This window comes from Hypanus sabinus, chromosome 7 (genome assembly GCF_030144855.1).
Source record: "Hypanus sabinus isolate sHypSab1 chromosome 7, sHypSab1.hap1, whole genome shotgun sequence".
Taxonomy (NCBI): Eukaryota; Metazoa; Chordata; class Chondrichthyes; order Myliobatiformes; family Dasyatidae; genus Hypanus; species Hypanus sabinus.
This window is the reverse complement of record NC_082712.1, coordinates 147,416,083-147,435,035: the sequence shown is the minus strand read 5'-3', so window position 1 is coordinate 147,435,035 and position 18,953 is coordinate 147,416,083. Positions and strand designations below refer to the sequence as shown.

Sequence of the window (18,953 nt, the reverse complement as noted above, 5' to 3'; positions counted from 1 at the left end):
GTACATTCTCTCTGCGACTACGTGGGTTTCTCTGGATGCTTCGGTTTCCTCCCACAATCCCAAGATGTAGGTTAATTGGTAGTTGTAAACCATCCTGCGATTAGGCTAGGATTAAATCTGGGGATTGCTGGGTGCTGTGGCTCAGAGTGCTGGAAGGGCCTGTGCTGTGCTGTACCTCAACAAACAAATAAAGTCAATGGAAATTGGCATTCCATTAATTATTCACAAATTTTATATCTTAAATTGTACTAAATTGGTATTGAAAGCAAGTTGTTTACTGTGGCTCCTCCCTTCACCCTCCCCCACAAACTTGAACCTTTATTTGCTAATAGCGTTACAGTAAACATGGGAACATGGGTGGGGGGGGGGGATTGCTTTCTTTTTGGAAGTATAACATAATTCCTTCTATGATTCTCAATTCAAATTTAACCAAGTTCTGTCCAAATCAACAGGATTATTTATCAGTGTTACATGTAAGTGGCCTTTTGCTTGTTTCAGTGCACTGTTTTCCTCATGGCCATTGATGACACAATTATTAATTTACGTGCTGGTTACGTCAATTTGCCTCTGTTTCTGGTCACATATATTGTTATTCTACTGGAATAATCCAAGAAAAATTGAACTACTATCAAAAACTTCAAGGTTAAGATCAAGAAAGGTATAGATGCCGAAAATCTGAAACAAAAGTAGAAAATGTTAGAAACTCAGCAGGACAGGCAAAATTCAGTTCTGACTTTTAATGTTAACCTGGCTTCTCTTTCCACAGATGCCACCTGACCGGCTCCATGTTCTGAGCATATTCTGTTTTAAACTCATAGGAAAATCAGAACTTTTGCACTTATTCAGTCACACCTCTACAGATTACAACAGGGAAAACACCTGCGCATGTTGTAATTTTGAAGCAGTTATTTCTATTTGTAATGCTAACAGCGCTACATAATGAATATAAACTAAAATTTAACTGAATAGTATTTTAATACACTTTCTCTAATACAAATAAGATACAAAAAAATAGCATGGCTTCAAGAGGTCAGGATCAATCTGCCAGTGACGATAATGAATTTGTATCACTGTTCCAGACTATTTCTATAAACGGCCAATAATTTCAGAATACAATTGTATTCTACAGTATATTTATAATATATTTCAAAAAAGAAACATTCCGTCCTTAAATTTGGGAAGAGGTAACTTATCTTTTTTTCAACTCTTAATGACAAATTAGGTAAAATGCACTGCATTACAGCCATAATTTGATTCGGACTGTCATATTACACAAAATGACTTGAGTAATTTAAAAGACAGGGCAGACAATCTATTAAGAGCTAAAAAAGGCTTAACTGTGATATTGTGAAAATAAGCTTAAGATATTTCTTTTTATAATTATATTTCTTGGATGAAGCATTCAGAGAAATGAAAAAAATCAATATTTAATTTTTAGAATGCGTTAGAATTCAGTTTTATGTTTAATCTGTGGAATTCCTTCAAAGCTGTTATCTACCCACTAAGTTTTCTTTCCCCTCTTGAATACAATATGCATATCCCATCTGTTCCAGTGTCTGCAATAATATATCATTGATGACCTAAAGAGACACAGAATGCAATATTACTCAGAAATGAAACATTATGTAGAGGTTCCAGAGATAATCAGAATGTGTTCAAATGGCCCTCCTACTTCCCTTCCTGTCATTAATAAGGTTACAGCTAGTCCCATTACCCTTCTTGTAGCTGTTACCTGACAGCAGCGTGAAGGTGACTGAATAAATCCCATTCTCCTTCCGTGCCTCACTGCCTTCTGTGTAAGTGATGTCCACCTGGAATTTAACCGGCTTCTGAAACACAGCTGGTCCCCCAGTGGACTTGTACTCTGCTCGGAAACTTGTCTGAGACATGACACTGTGACTTAGGCTGGGGATCTGCAATTCAGGAAATGAACACGGCATTAATTAATAACAGAAATAGGCTTGAAATTCTTTAAGCGTTATCACTCCATATCTTAATTTTTAAATTCTTTTAAACAATGTTTTTCCAATGGCAAAGCAGACAACCAGCAATCACTTTCAGAATATTATGTAGCTGTAAAAGTGAATATGCTTGAATGACTTCTTAAGCGTCTCTTAGCTGAATTCTATTCTATTTTTAGACCTTTTCTCCTATTATTTTCATAGCACAAATTAAATTTTGAGAACAGGAGGACATCTTTTGATCTTTCTTGTCCATAGCATGCCTTTCCCACAGACACACAAAAATACCTCACTACTCCTTCTTCCTCTCTATCTTTCTATGTGTCAGTTATTATGGTCTGTTTTTTCAAATCATTAAACTAATTCAAAGAAGACATGGGAGTCTAAAATGGGAGTATAACTTCGTGTTTACTTTAAACGAGGTGCACACATATCACATGGTAGTGTGATGACTTATGTAATTCATGTATTGATACATATAACCTTTAACTATTGAAATGAATGCTTAAACAATACATTTATAAGATTGCTCAAATATTACTGAAATATTAGACACACAGTACTTCTCCCTGTTTAGCAGTAAACTCTGATTTAATAGAGAATGCATCTCAACGACATGCACAATATATTATATAATGCAGCTACTATATGCAAGCATCCACAGATTAGTAAAGTTAAATTGAGCTATTCAGGCCTAAAGATTTAATCATTGTGAAGGATTTCTTACTCTAGTTGGGTAACATCTTTCCTGACAAGGTAGATCTTGCTTGACAGGTGAGATTTGTGGCTGTGAAACAACCTCAGATTTAGGGGTCTCTTCCATGGTGGTTGTAGCAGTTGACTCAGAGACTGCGGGAAGTGGTTTCCACCTTTCTTCTTCTTCTATTTTGTACATCTTGGTCTTGGCAAGGTGCATTTATTTCACTGGAGTATTCTCTTATTAATCCTTCTATTGCTCCCCTTACAATCTGATTCTCCTCTTGCTTTCCTCATCTGCAACATCATCTGACAAATCCCATGTTTTCATATCTCCATTGACTCCTATCGTTTTGCTCTTCCAGTCATCCAGCTGGGCTTTGGTCTTTGCATCTACTTTTAGAAATAGTTTTTGTCTCCCACTTGAAGTTCATGCAAAACCTTAATGGACACAGCGTAGGTTCTGGTTCTTTATACTCAGAAAAGCCTAATGCTTGCAACTTTCCTGAAGCTCTTTGAACTTTCTTCTGGCAACTGTTGTAGTTGGACCATTTTCACGATTCCTCTGAGCAAGGTTGCTTTCTAACCAGAGGCACAGAGGTTGGTACCAACACCTGTTTGCCCTCTATTGGCAATGGTTCATGGTGTACAACAGTTAGTTGTGGCATCATCCAGTAAATTATAAAATTTGGTTTCAATTGACTCTCTCAAGGAATGTGGCATGCAACTAGTGGATGGATCTCCAATCAAGTTGTAGTTGTCTCAGCCAATCATGTCCCCACAATGCTGTTCCTCCTGTTTTTTTTATCACATAAAATCTCCATGTGGCTTGTTGGTTATTGTATTTCAGTCACTTATGTCATTCCAACAGGAATTACCTTTTTTCCAGCAAGTGCTTAGTTGGATATCTGCTAGATTCAGTTTATTATCTTTGAACTGTCATTCAAACTCATTTTGTGGAATGACTGAAACAGCTGAACCAGTCTCCATTTCCATTTTAATTCATTTGCTGTTCACTGCTGCAAGAAGCCATATTGCTTGTCTATTGTTAATGTTCACACTGTAAATCTGAAGGCTACCTAATCTTCTGTCACTCTCATCATTATTAGATTTTACATCAACAGCATGCAGATTAGTGCTCTTTTTGAAACTGCAACTTGACATTGTAACTTTTTCTCTTCTCTGTGCAGTCCACTTATTTTTGCCTGTCTGATATACTCTTTGTATTCCTGATTGCAATTCAATGTTTCTGTTGATACAGCTATTACAACTGCTCTTTTAAATATAAGTTGTGCTTCAGTTAGGAGCCATTTTAGAATGTTTTCTTGTGAAATTCCACCAACTAAACATTCTGTCAGTGCAACATTTAAGACCATTACCGAACTGACAATGCTCAGACAATCTCTTCAATTCAGCCATGTACATCAAAATGGATTCCTCTTCTTTTTGATTCCACTTATGAAACCTAAAGTGTTCTGCAATCAACAATGGCTTCAGTTCTAAATGTTCCTGCATCACTTTCACAATATCAGCAAAGCTCATTTCAGATAGTTTGGTTGGAGCAGTTGAACTTCAGTGCAAACTGTATGCCTTAAAACCGTCAGCAAAATTAGTACTTGATTCTCACTGGCTATTTCATTTGCTTCAAAATACTGTTCAATTTGCTCACAATACATAAGCCTTGTGGAATCAAACATGCCAGTCTTTCTGATGTAGCCAGCCATTTCTGCTCATTTAAAAATGATTATTATCACCCAATATTCATTGTTTATGAACCCCTGAATTTTTCTGTTTTCTGACTTTAAAAAAAAACTCAATCACGTCTTTCCTTCTGAAGAACAGATGGTGTACATTTTCTTAAACCATGAATGCCTCTGTGTGTACTGGGCTGTGTTTTTTACTTGCCATTCCTTGCTGCATTTTATTTAGTTCAAATGTCTTGCTGTGCTTCAACAAGTCAGTAGCCATCTCAGTTTCATTTTACAAATACCTTGTCACCAATGTTATAGTTTGTAACTTTAAAACATTAAACTAATTCAAAGGAAGATATGGCTGTCTGAATTATGAACCTAGCTTCATGTTTACTTTAAGCGAGAGTGATGATATATCCAATTCAGATATTTATATGTGCATATAACCCATAAAGAATTTTTGAATGAACAAGAGTGCTTAATTAAACAATCTGTTTACAAGATTACTCAAATATTACATAAATATTAAATTCCCAACCTTAATCACTTATCAAATTCTTCCCTAAAAGTTGCCATTATTTCAGTTTTAGCCACATCCTGTTGATAAGCATCACATTTTCAAACAACTGCTGCACAATTTGAATCCTCTTTTTTCTCTTAATGATGATTTTAAGTGATGGTCCTTGTGTCACTCCTCAGCTGTCAAACAGGCAGTTGACTCTTCATTCCCTGTATCATGCTTCTGCCAAAGACCAACTTCATGCCTTTATTGCTAGATCTTGCACTTAGAGAAACAAGTCTCCTTGGCATCATGAAAGATCCAACGTTGAATGTTGCCAAATTTAGAGCATCAACTGCATTTACATTGTGCTCATTACAATTGTATAGATAAACTCCGCCAGGGAACCCAATTTGCATCCTGGCAGAGATTGGCTGTGTTATTGTCTCCTGGGTCACACAGTGATTGACAGCTCCTGAGCTTCATAATAATGATTCAAGAAAGCAAAGCATCTTAATAATCACATTGATAGAAGTTAGAGAATTTGACTGTCTGGAATTTCTAGGCATTCAGATTTTAAAATGGCACTTCTCTGTCACCAAGGCAGAGCTTGTGCAAGAGAATGAAAAACAATGGCCCTGATTATATTGAGTGCCAGCTTCTCAGTTCCCCTCAACAGCACAAGTTTAAAACATTCACAAGGTCTTAATCATCCTGTCCCACTGTAGGTAAATGACACCAACAAATTGTTAAGCAGGAGAAGTATGTTAAGTTTGGACTTGAGGCATGAATTGGAAAATTTATTCAGAGAACTCCCTGATGTGAAGTCATCTGCATTCGTGTATAATCAATTTAAAATAATATTTTCTGAAAACTGTGACCTCCAGATCCAGGAAGTGGTCATTATTCATGGCAACATTTCTTATCATTGCTCTCTTTTTATGAAGTTTAACAAGCATTAATAATGGGAGCCAATAGAAGCACTATAGAAAGTTAGTCAAGGTAACCTCTAGTAATGTATAAGGACACTGCTTCAAACACATATTAAAAAAGAGCAGAATTGAAGTAACAACATCTTGTTTTAAAACGTTTCAAGATTGTATAGAAGGATTTAAAGACATTCCTGCCTTCTTGGAGAAGACAGATGACTTCTTTGTACCTTTCCAGAATGAAAAGTATGGCAAGGAAGGTGCCTGTAACAAATGTTGCCTCTTCTATCACACTGATGATATTCAGAGCTCATCAGCTTGAAATTGCCGGGTAACTGCAAAGCAAATGAATTCAGATTCCGTATTTTAGTGTAACCGGCAGTGCCTCTGACCTTCTTCTCCCTCAATATTCTCAGTGTTGAGCCAGAAGTAACTCAAAATGATAGGGAGCTTAAGGCAGACTCAATTCTTATTTGACTCATCCAATTGAATGGGGGAAGCTTCCTTCATTAAGAATGTAACAAAGTTAAAAAGTCTATTTTCCCCATTTTTGATTAAGATTAATGCTTTAAAAATTTACAAATGTAGACAGATTTTTAAACAAATTTGCTTTTTAATTTGAATTCATTTTTGACCATAAAAGACCTGCTACACGTATCTCATTGATGAGCTGCGCACGATAATACCCAATTCATTCGAGATTTAATGGGTGTGCTAGGCACTTATTCATACCACACAGTGACATCGTTGGGGAAAGTTGGTGACTTTTAAGAGGCAGTGCCTCATAAAGATGCTGTTTTTCATTAAGGATCAGCATTATCGGGGACATGCCCTCTTCTCATTATTACCATCAAGGAAGAGGAGCAGGAGCCTCAAGACCCACACTCAATGTTTTAGGAACAGTTTCTACCCCTCTGCAATCAGATTTCTGAATGGTCTATGAACCCATGAACACTACCTTACTACGTTTTTTCTCTTTATAATGTATCAGTGCCATTGCTTTACAGAGCCAGCATTCATCGATCAGGGTTGTTTTCCATCGCTGTTTGTAAGAAGCCTATAAGGGATTTCCTCTGGGTGCTCCAGTTTCCTTCCATATTCCAAAGACGTATGGTTAGCATTAGATTTAGTAACTACTCTGCATACTGTCAGTGCCAGAGGTGTGACGTTTGTAGCACAATCCTCACTGATTTAATTTGATGAAGATGATAGATTTCACTAAATGTGTCAAATAAAGCTAGTTTATTTATTTTTGTTACAACATACTGCATAGAGATATTTTAAAAAATGTCGTTGCAGTGCACTGCTACCAGAAAACAAATTTCACGACATATGTTAGTGATAATAAACCTGATTCTGATTCTGGGTGGAGAAGATGCTTCACTGGTGACATGGAGTGAAAGGACAAATAGGAATTGGGTAGGAGATAGAAAATGGGAGATAAAGGTGAATGGGGAAATATGAGGGAAGTATGAAAAGAGGTCAAACAAGGTAGAGGGGATAGAAAGGCTGATGGGAAAGGGAATACAGGAACACCACTGACAGTGTCCTGACAAGTTGCATCTCCATCTGGTATGGGAGTAGTCAAGCATTAGACCAGAAGTCCCTACAAAGGACTTTGAGAACAGCTGTGAGGATCATAGGGGTCTCCCTACCATCCATTGAGGACATTTATTAGAAGCGCTGCCTATGCAGGGCCCTTAGTATTATTAAAGATCCCACCCATCCATCCAGCATCCTCTTGGGCTTCCTATCATCAAGCAGGAGACTCCAATGCATAAAAACAAATATGGTCAGGATGAGAAACAGTTTCTTCCCCCAGGCCATCGGGCTTCTGAACTCCCTGCAGCATCATATTCGATGTGTCACTAGTTAATCTGTTCCAGTACAATATTTAATATTAATGCACTTTAGTTTGCTATCTATGTGTGATTCATCTGTAGTTTTTTCCTTACCTTCATAAGGTATCGTGTGTTATGTGTACTACTGTGCTTAACATCCTAGTTCAGAGAAACATTGTCTTGTTTCTATACACATTATATACCCGTGTATAGTTAAATGATAATAAATGAAGTGGGTAAAGGTAGAGAGGATAAAGTGGGGAATCTCAGGCAGGGTAGGGCAGGAACAAGAACTTGCTGGGAAAGGAGACGGGAAGAGATTGCTAATGGGTGCGGCTAGGTGAGAGGCATGACAGGATTTTAAGCCAGGTGGCTTGTGCTTTTCCTGACGTACTCCTTCTGGCCACTGTTTTTAATGCTTGGTCTCTCTGGGATAACTAATGATTCCCTTTTTGTTTGGAGAGACTAGAAGCAGCCCCAGGCTACTATTCACCAAGCCAAAAGTTGAAAGAAGATCAGAGGTAGTGAAGACTGCCCTAGAGACAACTTGCTGTTTAACCCATTAGTACTCGGAAGCTCAGATTGTCAAAGTGTAGTTCTGTTGATGTGCATACTGTGATGCTCAAATCAGCCAACACTCTTATACATGTGTGCCCCATAATGCACAGATTTTATCTTCTTCTTATCCACAAGTTGTCACTTGGCATTGAAAATACCTCTCCTCTGGTTCTGTGTTTCTGAGGCCAGTGCAAGACCCACCACTGGGGCTACAAGAGAGACAAGCAGAGCTTGATTAGATAGATGAGTAAGTTGCATGCACCTGGTCTACACTCCTATTGGGGAAACAAAGTACTTGTTACCTTTCTAGATGCTTGTCTACTGGTTAAGGTGAGTTCGGCTCAGTGGTAGGCATAAAGCAGCGAGAATGCTACCTCTTTAAAGGAGGTTCTGAGAACACCTTTGTGTTATCTCTGTCCTCTCCGAAGCCACTGCTCTGATGGAGTGGAGACCCTACTTCAGGAGTCTCCAATCTGACGTGCAAATAGAAGGATTCCCAACCTCACATCTGCCTCCCGCCACCTTCTAATGAAGCTGGTTGAGCATGATCAGAGCTTCAATGCTGTGGATATCACCCTGGGAGAGGGCAGCGACTTTGGTTTTGGAGGATTTTGTTGGTGCCTTCCAACAGCGTTTTTTTGTTTTTATATAACTTGCAATATTTCAATCTAAAATAATAATCCCAGATTCAAGAGATCTGCAAGATTATAATTGATGTAACCCAATGTTATTATCATCACCTTTTAAAACTTCTTTACATTTATGTTACCAAGTTCCATTTCTTGATTTAAAGGGCTTGTGTACGGCTTGTGTGAAATACCATGAAAATTCTGGCATGATACTCACATCTGTTGCTAACTTGTTATCAAAGATACAAAAAAAAATCACTGTATCTCACACATGAACACTTCTTCCTGAAGGCCAAAATAATAATTCATTGAAATGGTAAGAATATCTTTTGTATTCTGCTCTGTTGTTGTAGTGGCATTTATCCCAGTTCTTTGAAAATTTTATGAAGTTAACAAGATACTTGCTTGACATAGATGTTAGAATGTGAACACATCGTTATTGTAACTCCTCCTCTCGATAAAAGATTCTAGACATCCATTTAATGATTCTTCTTAATTATGTATACAGGGTAATGAACCCATGCACCATGGGAGGTCGTGGAACATGCTCACATCATTTCACATCAATTGAACAGTTTTGTGCTGTGGGTACAAAACTCTTCAAGTCAGATTGCAGGTGAGAAGTTACCAATTAATAAGGGCTTTGTCATTAGAAAATAATTTTTCACATATTCTAGCCAAAGTAGCTGAACTTCGTGTTACTATATTTATTAATGAATGTAAAAACATTTTGAAGGTCATCAAGACAGCATCCACTTAATTGGCAGCAATGATGAAAATCTTAGAATTTCCCTTATATATTCAACAAAAATTATTACTTACTGAAAGAAATGCATGGACAATGTCTGCCTTAATGGAACTCAATGGCTTGTCCTTGATCACCACAAATATCTGTTCTTCTTTGTCCAGATTGATGAAGTTACCAAACCATGATTTTTTGGCAAGTCTAAATAATTAGAAACAAATATTTTTATCATCAACTTCCGAAACATTTTCAAACCACTCAACAAGTCACCATTACTCATTATTTCACATGGTCTACCACAGTGCACATTTGATTGAAGAGAACTTGGGTTAACTAATCATGCTATAAGCTGGTGGACAAGTAAAGGAAGAACTGTCAGCTTTTAACAGTTCCTCAATAAATGTGTTAATGTGTCAGATCAGAATTTGTCAAACCTATCGTGTTATCAAAAGGATTTCCCATGGAACTAGCCAAACAGTGAAACCTGTCCTCATGCATGGATGTGAGGAATTATTGTCAAGAAAATACTAGATCCACGTTTCAAGAACATGATACTAAAAGATTGCATAAATACCACCTATACCTGGGCAACTATAGGACAGATTTGTTAACTGCTGCATTTTATTCAGTCTTTTGTGCAGTGAGTCATCTGCATCATGTAATCTGAAGTAATTTTTTTCCTGCTTACAACAATTTGGAATTAATTTACATTTGCTAACCATTCAACTTATATCAAGGTATTTAAGATGCAGCTCTATCAGTTATTGTGAGTCATCAGCAACAGGACCATTCTAAAACTGCAACCATGTATCTCGAAAGACAATACATTTCTTCACTTTTATATTTCCACTACTATTAAATCAATGGTTCAATTAGAAATGTGGAACAATGTGCCAACTCAGGAAAGCCAAAATACAAGACTACCAAACAATGAACAACAGTGTAGCAATAAAGAGAGCTAAACAGTCTCATAACCAATGAATTAGTTGAGATCTCTGCTGTCCGACCATGCCCAGCCATGAATGTTGGTACATAATGAAACAGTTAACAGGAAGAGACTCCATTTAACACCTTCAACTCAAAGTCAGCTAAGGCCAAGGTGAAAGCATGAAAATAAAATTTGAAGTTACCCATTGTTTTGAAATCCCAACAATTCAGTACCTGACTTACCAGAGCCCCATCTTACTTATTTGCTTTAAACGTATTTCTGTGTTTCCTTTAAACTCACCAGTATTCTCTTTCTATATAACTTGTAAACTCACTAGGTCCCAGTTTCACATACTTTTTGAACTCACCAGGGACTCATTCTCATGAGGAGTCTACATTCATAAAGGCTGGTGTTTCATCAATTTATAAAGAGAAGAAATAGTTGAACCCAAGGAACATAGCTGACAAAATAGGCCACTGAAACATCCTGGCTGCAGTACTTAAGATACATTCCAAGTTAAAAGAAACTCCATCCAAGTGACTCTTCAAGTCTCATGCTGGCATCTACCTATCAAAGTTGAAAACTGCCCAGGTGATATGTCAAGAAGGATAAATTCAACACCCGCTCCATAGCAAAGAAAGCCCAGCAGCGTCTCTACTTTCTACGAAGGCTGAGAAGAGTCCATCTCCAACCCCCCATCCTCAACACATTCTACAGGGGTTGTATTGAGAGCATCCTGAGCAGCTGCATCTCTGCCTGGTTCAGAAATTGCACCATCTCAGATCGCAAGACCATGCAGCGGATAGTGAGGTCAGCTGAGAAGATCATCAGGGTGTATCTTCCCTCCATCACGGATGTTTACACTACATGCTGCATCCGCAAAGCAAACAGCATTATGAAGGACCCCATGCACCCCTCATACAATCTCTTCTCCCTCCTGCTGTCTGGGAAAAGGCTCCAAAGCATTTGGGCTCTTACGACCAGACTATGTAACAGTTTCTTCCCCTAAGCTATCAGACTCCTCAATACCCAGAGCCTGGACTGACACCTTACTGTCCTATTGTCCTGTTTATTATTTATTGTAATGCCTGCACTATTTTGTGCACTTTATGCAGTCCTGGGTAGGTCTGTATCTAGTGTAGTTTTCTCTGTGTTGTTTTTTAAGTAGTTCAGTCTAGTTTTTGTACTGTGTCATGTAACACCATGGTCCTGAAAAAACGTTGTCTCATTTTTACTATGTACTATACCAGCAGTTATGGTCGAAATGACAATAAAAAATGACTTGGCTTGACTTGACTTGACTTGACTTGACTTGAATCAGGCCACTTACTGGCCACTGTTCAGGCACTGACTTTGCAACATGCTGCTGTGTGGAAGCAGTTGGGAGGGTTTGTGTGTGAATTGCACAAAGCTGGTTTGCAGGTGCAACAGGCTATCAAGAAGGCAAATGGAATGTTGGCCTTCATTGCTAGAGGGATTGAATTCAAGAGCAGAGAGGTTATGCTGCTACTGTACAGGGCACTGGTGAGACCACATCTGGAGTACCGCATGCAGTTCTGGCCTCCTTACTTGAGGAAGGATATACTGGCTTTGCAGAGGAGATTCACCAGGTCGATTCCAGAGGTGAGGGTGTTGCACTATATGGAGAGATTGAGTCGCCTGGGACTCTACTTGCTAGAAATTCAGAAAGATGAGTGGAGATCTAATAGAAACATATAAAATTATGAAAGAGATAGATAAGGTAGAAGCAGAAAAATTATTTCCACTCTTAGGTGAGATTAGAACTAGGGGACATAGCCTCAAGATTTGTGAGTGTAAATTTAGGTCAGAGATGAGGAGGAATTGCTTTTCCCAAAGGGTGGTGAATCCGTGTAATTCTCTGCCCAATGAAGCAGCGGTGGCTACCTCAGTAAATATATTTAAGACAAGATTGGATAGATTTTTTCATAGTAGGTGAATTATGGGTTATGGGGAAAAGGCAGGTAGGTGGAGATGAGTCCATGGCCATGATCTTATTGAATGGTGGAGCAGGCTCAATGGGCCAGATGGCCCACTCTTGCTTTCATTTCTTATGTTCTTATTCTATTCCCAATGATCAGCAAAGTGAAGTTAGGAGTCATTGATAGTGCTTTCAGGCAGCATTTGCTCACAAGTAATTGCCCAGTGTTGCTCATTTTCAGAAGGATTACACAGTCCTAGACCTTAATACAACCCTGGACTGAGGATGTGCAAAGGAGATGATTCCAAGAGATGAGATAAAAATGACATTAATGCACAATTTGTTGATTGTGGCATTCAAGGTCTTTGTGAAAAAAACAAAGTCAATGAATTGGGAAGATCATTATCAGGTGGAATCTAACCTCATAACAACAGCAACAATGTTTATTCAAACAGCATCTACAGCATTTCAAAACATCCCAAAGCATTTCACTGGAGCACGATCAAAAAATGTTGATACCAGAACACCTAAGGAAATATCATTATAGCCTGATCGATAAAGTAAGTTTAAAAAGACATCTTAAAAGAGAATGAAGGATGGTGACCTGAGGGGGTCTAGTGAGAAAATTCTTGAGTGCAGAGCAAATCAAAACAAAAATTGGAAACACTCAGTATCTCTGTCAAAATGAAGATCATTGCCCTGACATTAAATCAAACACACCTCCCAGGGATTTGGATAACTTCACCTTTATATTTGGTGTGAAGTGGATGTCAGGCCTGGTCAGATGTTTGAATAATTGCTGATCATTAAAGGTGGAAGTGGAGTGGAAGAGGACGAGTCACTGCACAACATGGAAACAGGATTCTAAAGGCTGATTTATGCTTGTGTGTACAGGCTACGCCGTAGTCGTGATTTTCACTTCTGCATAGCTCTATGCCGTAGCGAGCATGTGTTTGGTGTGTGCCAAAACGCTAGTTGGTGGTGGGGTTTCTATGCACCTGTGCTGAGTTTCTTCGTGAGAGACATGGACGAGGAAATGCATTTCAAACATTTTCACATGTCAGCAGGTAGATTTGACGATTTGATTAATCTATTTCACATCGGTGTACAGACATGGCGGAGAAGAAGCAACCGGAAATGCAATGCTACCAAGCGGACCAATCACAGTTGTTGTAGTCTGCATCGCCGTGATGCGTGAGTTACTTTTTTGGGGAGGTGCACGTCACCCTATGGCGTAGGGTACATGGTACCTATGGCATAGATGTGACGCACAAGTATAATCAGCCTTTAGCATAACCTGTCTATACCAACCAAGGCTCCTTCCTGAACTCTTCCAGTTTGTCTAGATTTAGCCCCTATCTCTCTGAACCTTTCTGATCCATAAGGTCTGGGTCGGAATCAGCCATGATCATATTGAATGAGGAAGGCTTGAGGGGACATCACAGGAACTAGCCTCTCCTCCACGGACTCTGTCTATACTTTTCGCTACCTCGAAAAGCAACCAGCATAGTTTAAGACTCCATCCACCCTGGACTTTTTTCTTCTCCACCCCCACCTCCCCACCCTCTTTTCCACCCCCACCTCCCCACTCTATTCAGGCAGAAGATACAAAATCCTGAAAGCACATACCATCCACCCTCAAGGACAGCTTCTATTGTGCTGTTATCAAACTCTTGAATGGTTCGCTAATACAATAAGATGGACTGTCGATCCCAGTTCCACAAACACAAAAAAAATCTGCAGATGCTGGAAATCCAAAGTAAACTGTTGACATTTTGGGCCAAGACCCTTCATCAGGACTGGAAAGAAAGTCAGTGTAAGAAGGTGGTAGAGGGGAGGAAGAAGTACAAGGTGGTAGGGATATGTGAAACCAGGAGAAGGGGATGTGGTGAAGTAAAGAGCTGGGAAGTTGATTGGTGAAAGAGATACAGGGCTGGAGAAGGGGGTATCTGATAGGAGAGGACAGAAGACCATGGAAGAAATGGAATAGGGAGGAACACCAGAGGAAGGTGATGGGCAGGTAAGGAGATAAGGTGAGAGAAGGAAACAAGAATGGGGAATGGTGAGGTGGGTGCAGTTGATGTTCATGCTATCAGGTTGGAGAGGCCATGGACTAACATGTTGGAATGGGAACGGGAAGTAGAATTGAACTGGGTGGCTACTGGGAGTTCCCACTTTTTCTGAATGGCCAGAATCTCCCAGTTTACCTTGTTATGACCTTGCACCTTTTTTACCTGCACCGCACTTCTCTGCAACCATAAGACTTTTTTCTGCATTCTGTTATTGTTTTATCTTGTATTATCTTAATGCACTGTTTTAATGAATTAATCTGAGTGAATGCTATGCAAGATTTTTATCTTTTCACTCTAACTCAGCACGTGGCAATAAAATAACTAATTCACTGATATACCAATTAAATAATGTTTTAAAGTGCAGAGAAGGAAGGGGTGAAATGGATTGAATAGAGCAAATATCTCTGACAGCGCAATGCCTATGTTTTATCGAGCATCTTTTTTAATTGGACAGGACATCTTGGAGCTCCCTGTTGTCTGCAACTGTACTACTCCAAACCTTTTCCTCTCTTCCTTGTCTGTGGCCTCCTGCTCCGTTATAAAGAAGCCCAACAAAATCTGAGGAACAGGACCTCATCTTCCATCTTGGCACATTGCAATGGAATTATTTAACTTCAGATAAATTGTTTTGACTTCAGGAAATTGGCCATTTCTGCTGTAGATCATCCTTCTGTGAAATTGGCTCACAGTTTTTTTCTCTCCGTTCACCTGCTGGGCAACAGTTACAGCTCTGCATTTCACAAGTTTTGCATTTCTTTGTATTCTCCTTCTTTAATCCACTCATTTCATAAATACTGCTCATTTTCACTCCCTCTAATGATTCCCATTAACCCATTGACTTCTACAACTTCGACCTAAATGGTTAACCCTGTTTCTCTTTCCATACATTGCAGCATGACCTAGCTGATCCTATCATTTTATGCTTTGATTAAGACTTATTAATCTGGATTTATCATAAGAAAGTTAAAAATATTTTTGTTATAATTATGCAATTTTAATTAGTGGGAATTAATGCTATAAATTTAAAAGCCATCAAAAATGTTTTGTTCCATACCAATATGAGAAACTTGTAGGAATTATGAAAATGTAGGAGAATGAGGGAGTTTGCAATTTCCTGCCAAACTTCCCAAAGATTTTCAACTGGCTGAACTCACTTTGTGCTGGGTTCTTGCTTGACAGAAAGAGCTGTCTTGTGTGCTGCTTAGAAAAGCTTAATCAGTGCTGCTAAACCTCTGATAGCAAATCCCACACCATCCTGGTCTCATCAGAACTTTCTGAAGATCACATTAAGTGTGGTAATGCCACCAGCCTAAAGGCATACCCTGCCCCTTCCCCCCACCCCAAAGTGTTCAGTACAGTAACTTCTCTTAAATCCTCTCCACAGTTATCTTCTGTTTTGAACTTCTCATGAACCAGTTCCGAGTTGTGAAAGATTTCCAATATGGCTTAACAAGGTTTGGATTTAAAAGTAATTTATATTTTAACATTGGTAGATAAAGGTTTGGGCGGTGGGGTGGAGGTATGTCTCTACCAAGGAGCAGTAAGGTGCTCTTTCCATCCGCTAGACTGCAGGTCACCCATGGGCAATGTGCAGTGGATGGTCGTATGAGCGGCTGGTGTATATCACAAGTCCTGGTTATGATGTTAGGCAGACAATCTCTGAAGAGTATTGTTAATGACTGCGGTCACCTGTCTTGTCAAGACACTGCCCATAAGAAGGCAATGACAAACCATTTCAGTGGAAAAATTTGCCAAGATCAATCATGGTCAAAGACCACGATCATCCACATCATATGACATGGCACATAATCAATGAATGAAAGGGATAAAGGATAATTTCCAACCTTGTGACAGCTGTATGATTGCGAATTTTGCAGAGTTAATAATGGACTGAAGAATAAAATAATGAATTCCCTTTCTCTGCAAATACACTCCCAACTAATTCACCTTGTTAAATAGATACAATGGCCTGATTTAAAATGTGTTAAACCTGCACTGGGATATATTATGTTAATATGTATTTCCTGAATATCTTTAAATTCTCAAAAATGTTGATGATAATCATGAAAACAGCTGCATATACTGAACTTCAAGACCCACCAATAGAGTATTATGACTACCGCATAGTAATAAACGCTCTGCTTTTAATGGTCAATTAACAAAGCTGATTGTACTGTGAGGCTCACTGAGTCCCAAAATTGACTGTGGGCTCATCAGAGTAAATTAAAAAGTGGACTATTACATTACCTCATCTTTTCCATTTACAATGTTCCAGCCTGTTACTGCTCTATCGGCAGCCAAAAAGCTGATTAAAAGGGCACCACTGCTGTTGTTTTTGATAATGAATATATTTGGTGACCCTTGCAATGCAGTTAGAATGGCATCAGTGCCAAGATGTGAAGCACATTAGAGATTAAATTTAGAGGGGACATATTCCTGCAGTGTAATTGCTCCATAAGAAGAAAGTCTACTTCACTTTACCAACTAACCAAAGGGGAACTGAACAAAACTTAAGTATTGACTAGAAAGTAAGTTACCCTCAGAACAGAAATTATGAGTTGCATAGAATCCACGCACCTCATAAAATCATTATGGCTCTTTTGGGAGCTTCTGCTCCACATCAGTAGAGAAAATAATCTTAAAATATTTATATGCTGTGCCTTAATCAAGACGGCTTGATTAACAATCGGATGCAAGTTTGAATAGAATTACAGTGAATAGTTTCATTAAAACAGATCATTATCTTGTGAGTGTGGGGCAGGTTATCCTTAACACATTTTATCTTTGCTTTTGTTAAACAGGGTAACACACACGTGTTGGAGGAACTCAGCAAGTCAGGCAGCATCCCTGGAGAAGAATAAACAGTCAACATATTGTGCTGAGATCCCTCATGAGGTCTGGAAAGGAAGGATAAAATGCCTGAAACCAGAATTTGTTGTATCGTGTTGAAGGACAAATGTACACAGACCATAACAATGTCAAAAATAAGATGTACAACATAAAATAAATTTAGATTAACAAGCTAAATTAGGTTCTTAATATTTAAAACACTAGAGATTCTGCAGATGCTGAAAATGATGAACAATACACATAAAATGTTGGAGGAATTCAGCAGGCCAGGAAATGAATAAATAGTCAATGTTTTGGGCAGAAACCCTTCATCAAGACTGGAAATGAAGGGGGAAGATACCAGAAAGGTTCAAAAGGTTCAAAGGTTCATTTTGTTATCAAATTATGTGTGTAGAATACATCTCTGAAATGTGCCTTCTCTAGATAGCCATAAAATACAGAAAACCATTGAAACAGTTGAAAGAAAGAACATCAATTCCCCCTGCATGAAAAGCAAAATAAGTAAAACTCACAATCTCAAACCTCCTAACCCCTCCTTTGCCAAAAACTAACATATCACCCAACTTCCACTCCACCAATCAGCACCAAAAAAGAATGGGTGAGAATACAAAAGAAACATATAACTAAAAGAAGCCCCTCAGAGGGAAGTGATTCAAACCCATTGGCCCCTCTGAAGGAAGTGATTCGAACCCATCCTCCCCTGCAACGGAAGTGAATTGAACTCATCGGACCCTCTGAGCACTGCTTGCTCTCCTCCACATACACCTTGATGTTTCAATCTTCCTCGATGCTTTAATTGGTGAGAAATGTAGTCAATCATGGCCCCTCATCTCGTCTCTGAGTCTCTTCCCATGGCAGCTTGTGCTCACATTTCTCTCCTGGAGTTTTCCTGGTGACAGCAGAGCCCTAGCTCACTTGATTGAACTACAGACTGTAAGTCATAGGCTCCAGCAGTTTCAAAAACTAAATTAAGATAAAAAGAACAGGTAGAAGATGTAGAAAAACTGAAATGATTGACTATCTGGAAGATGTTGCCTGACAAATCATTCTTTGCTGGCACAATCTTAACCAGAAATCCTCACCGGAAGCTGAGTGGGGGGAGGTGAGGGGAGGGGAAGGAGGACAAACTAGAAGGTGATAGTCGAAGCCAAGTGGGAGGGAAAGGTAAAGAGCTGGAGAAGAAGGAGTCTAATAAGAGAAAAGAGTGGACCATGGGTGAAAGGGAAAAAGAAGGGGCACCAGTGGGAGGTGATAGGCAGGTGAGGAGAAGAGGCAGGTGGCCACAGTGGGGAATAGAAGAAAAGAGAAGGGGGAAGGGAAAAGGAGAAAAATAGAGAAAAAGAGAAAAAACACTGGGAGGAGAAATCAAAATTCCTGCCAACAGGCTAAATAGGTGAAATATGAGGCATTGCTCCTCCACCCTGAGAGCAGCTTCATATTGGCAAAAGAGGCGGCCATGGACTAACACATCAGAATGGAAGTGGATATAGGAATGAAAATAGTTGAGTATTTAAAGCAACACACATAAAATGCTGGAGGAACTCAGCAGGTCAGGCAGCATCTATGGAAAAGTGTAAACAATCAATGTTTCAGGCCGAAACCCTTCTTCAGGACT

At 39.0% G+C, this 18,953-nt stretch overlaps 1 protein-coding gene across 1 annotated transcript in view; it reads right to left on the bottom strand.

Annotated features, from left to right (window-relative positions):
* LOC132397309 (serine/threonine-protein kinase BRSK2) overlaps window positions 1-18,953 on the bottom strand; it is a 967,719-nt gene that overhangs the window by 66,576 nt on the left and 882,190 nt on the right. The window contains exons 17-18 of the mRNA XM_059975930.1: window positions 9,627-9,750; window positions 1,733-1,913 (exon numbers count right to left, since the gene is read on the bottom strand). Of these exons, the coding sequence (XP_059831913.1) occupies window positions 1,733-1,913; window positions 9,627-9,750 (305 nt within the window). The remainder of the gene's footprint in view (window positions 1-1,732; window positions 1,914-9,626; window positions 9,751-18,953) is intronic.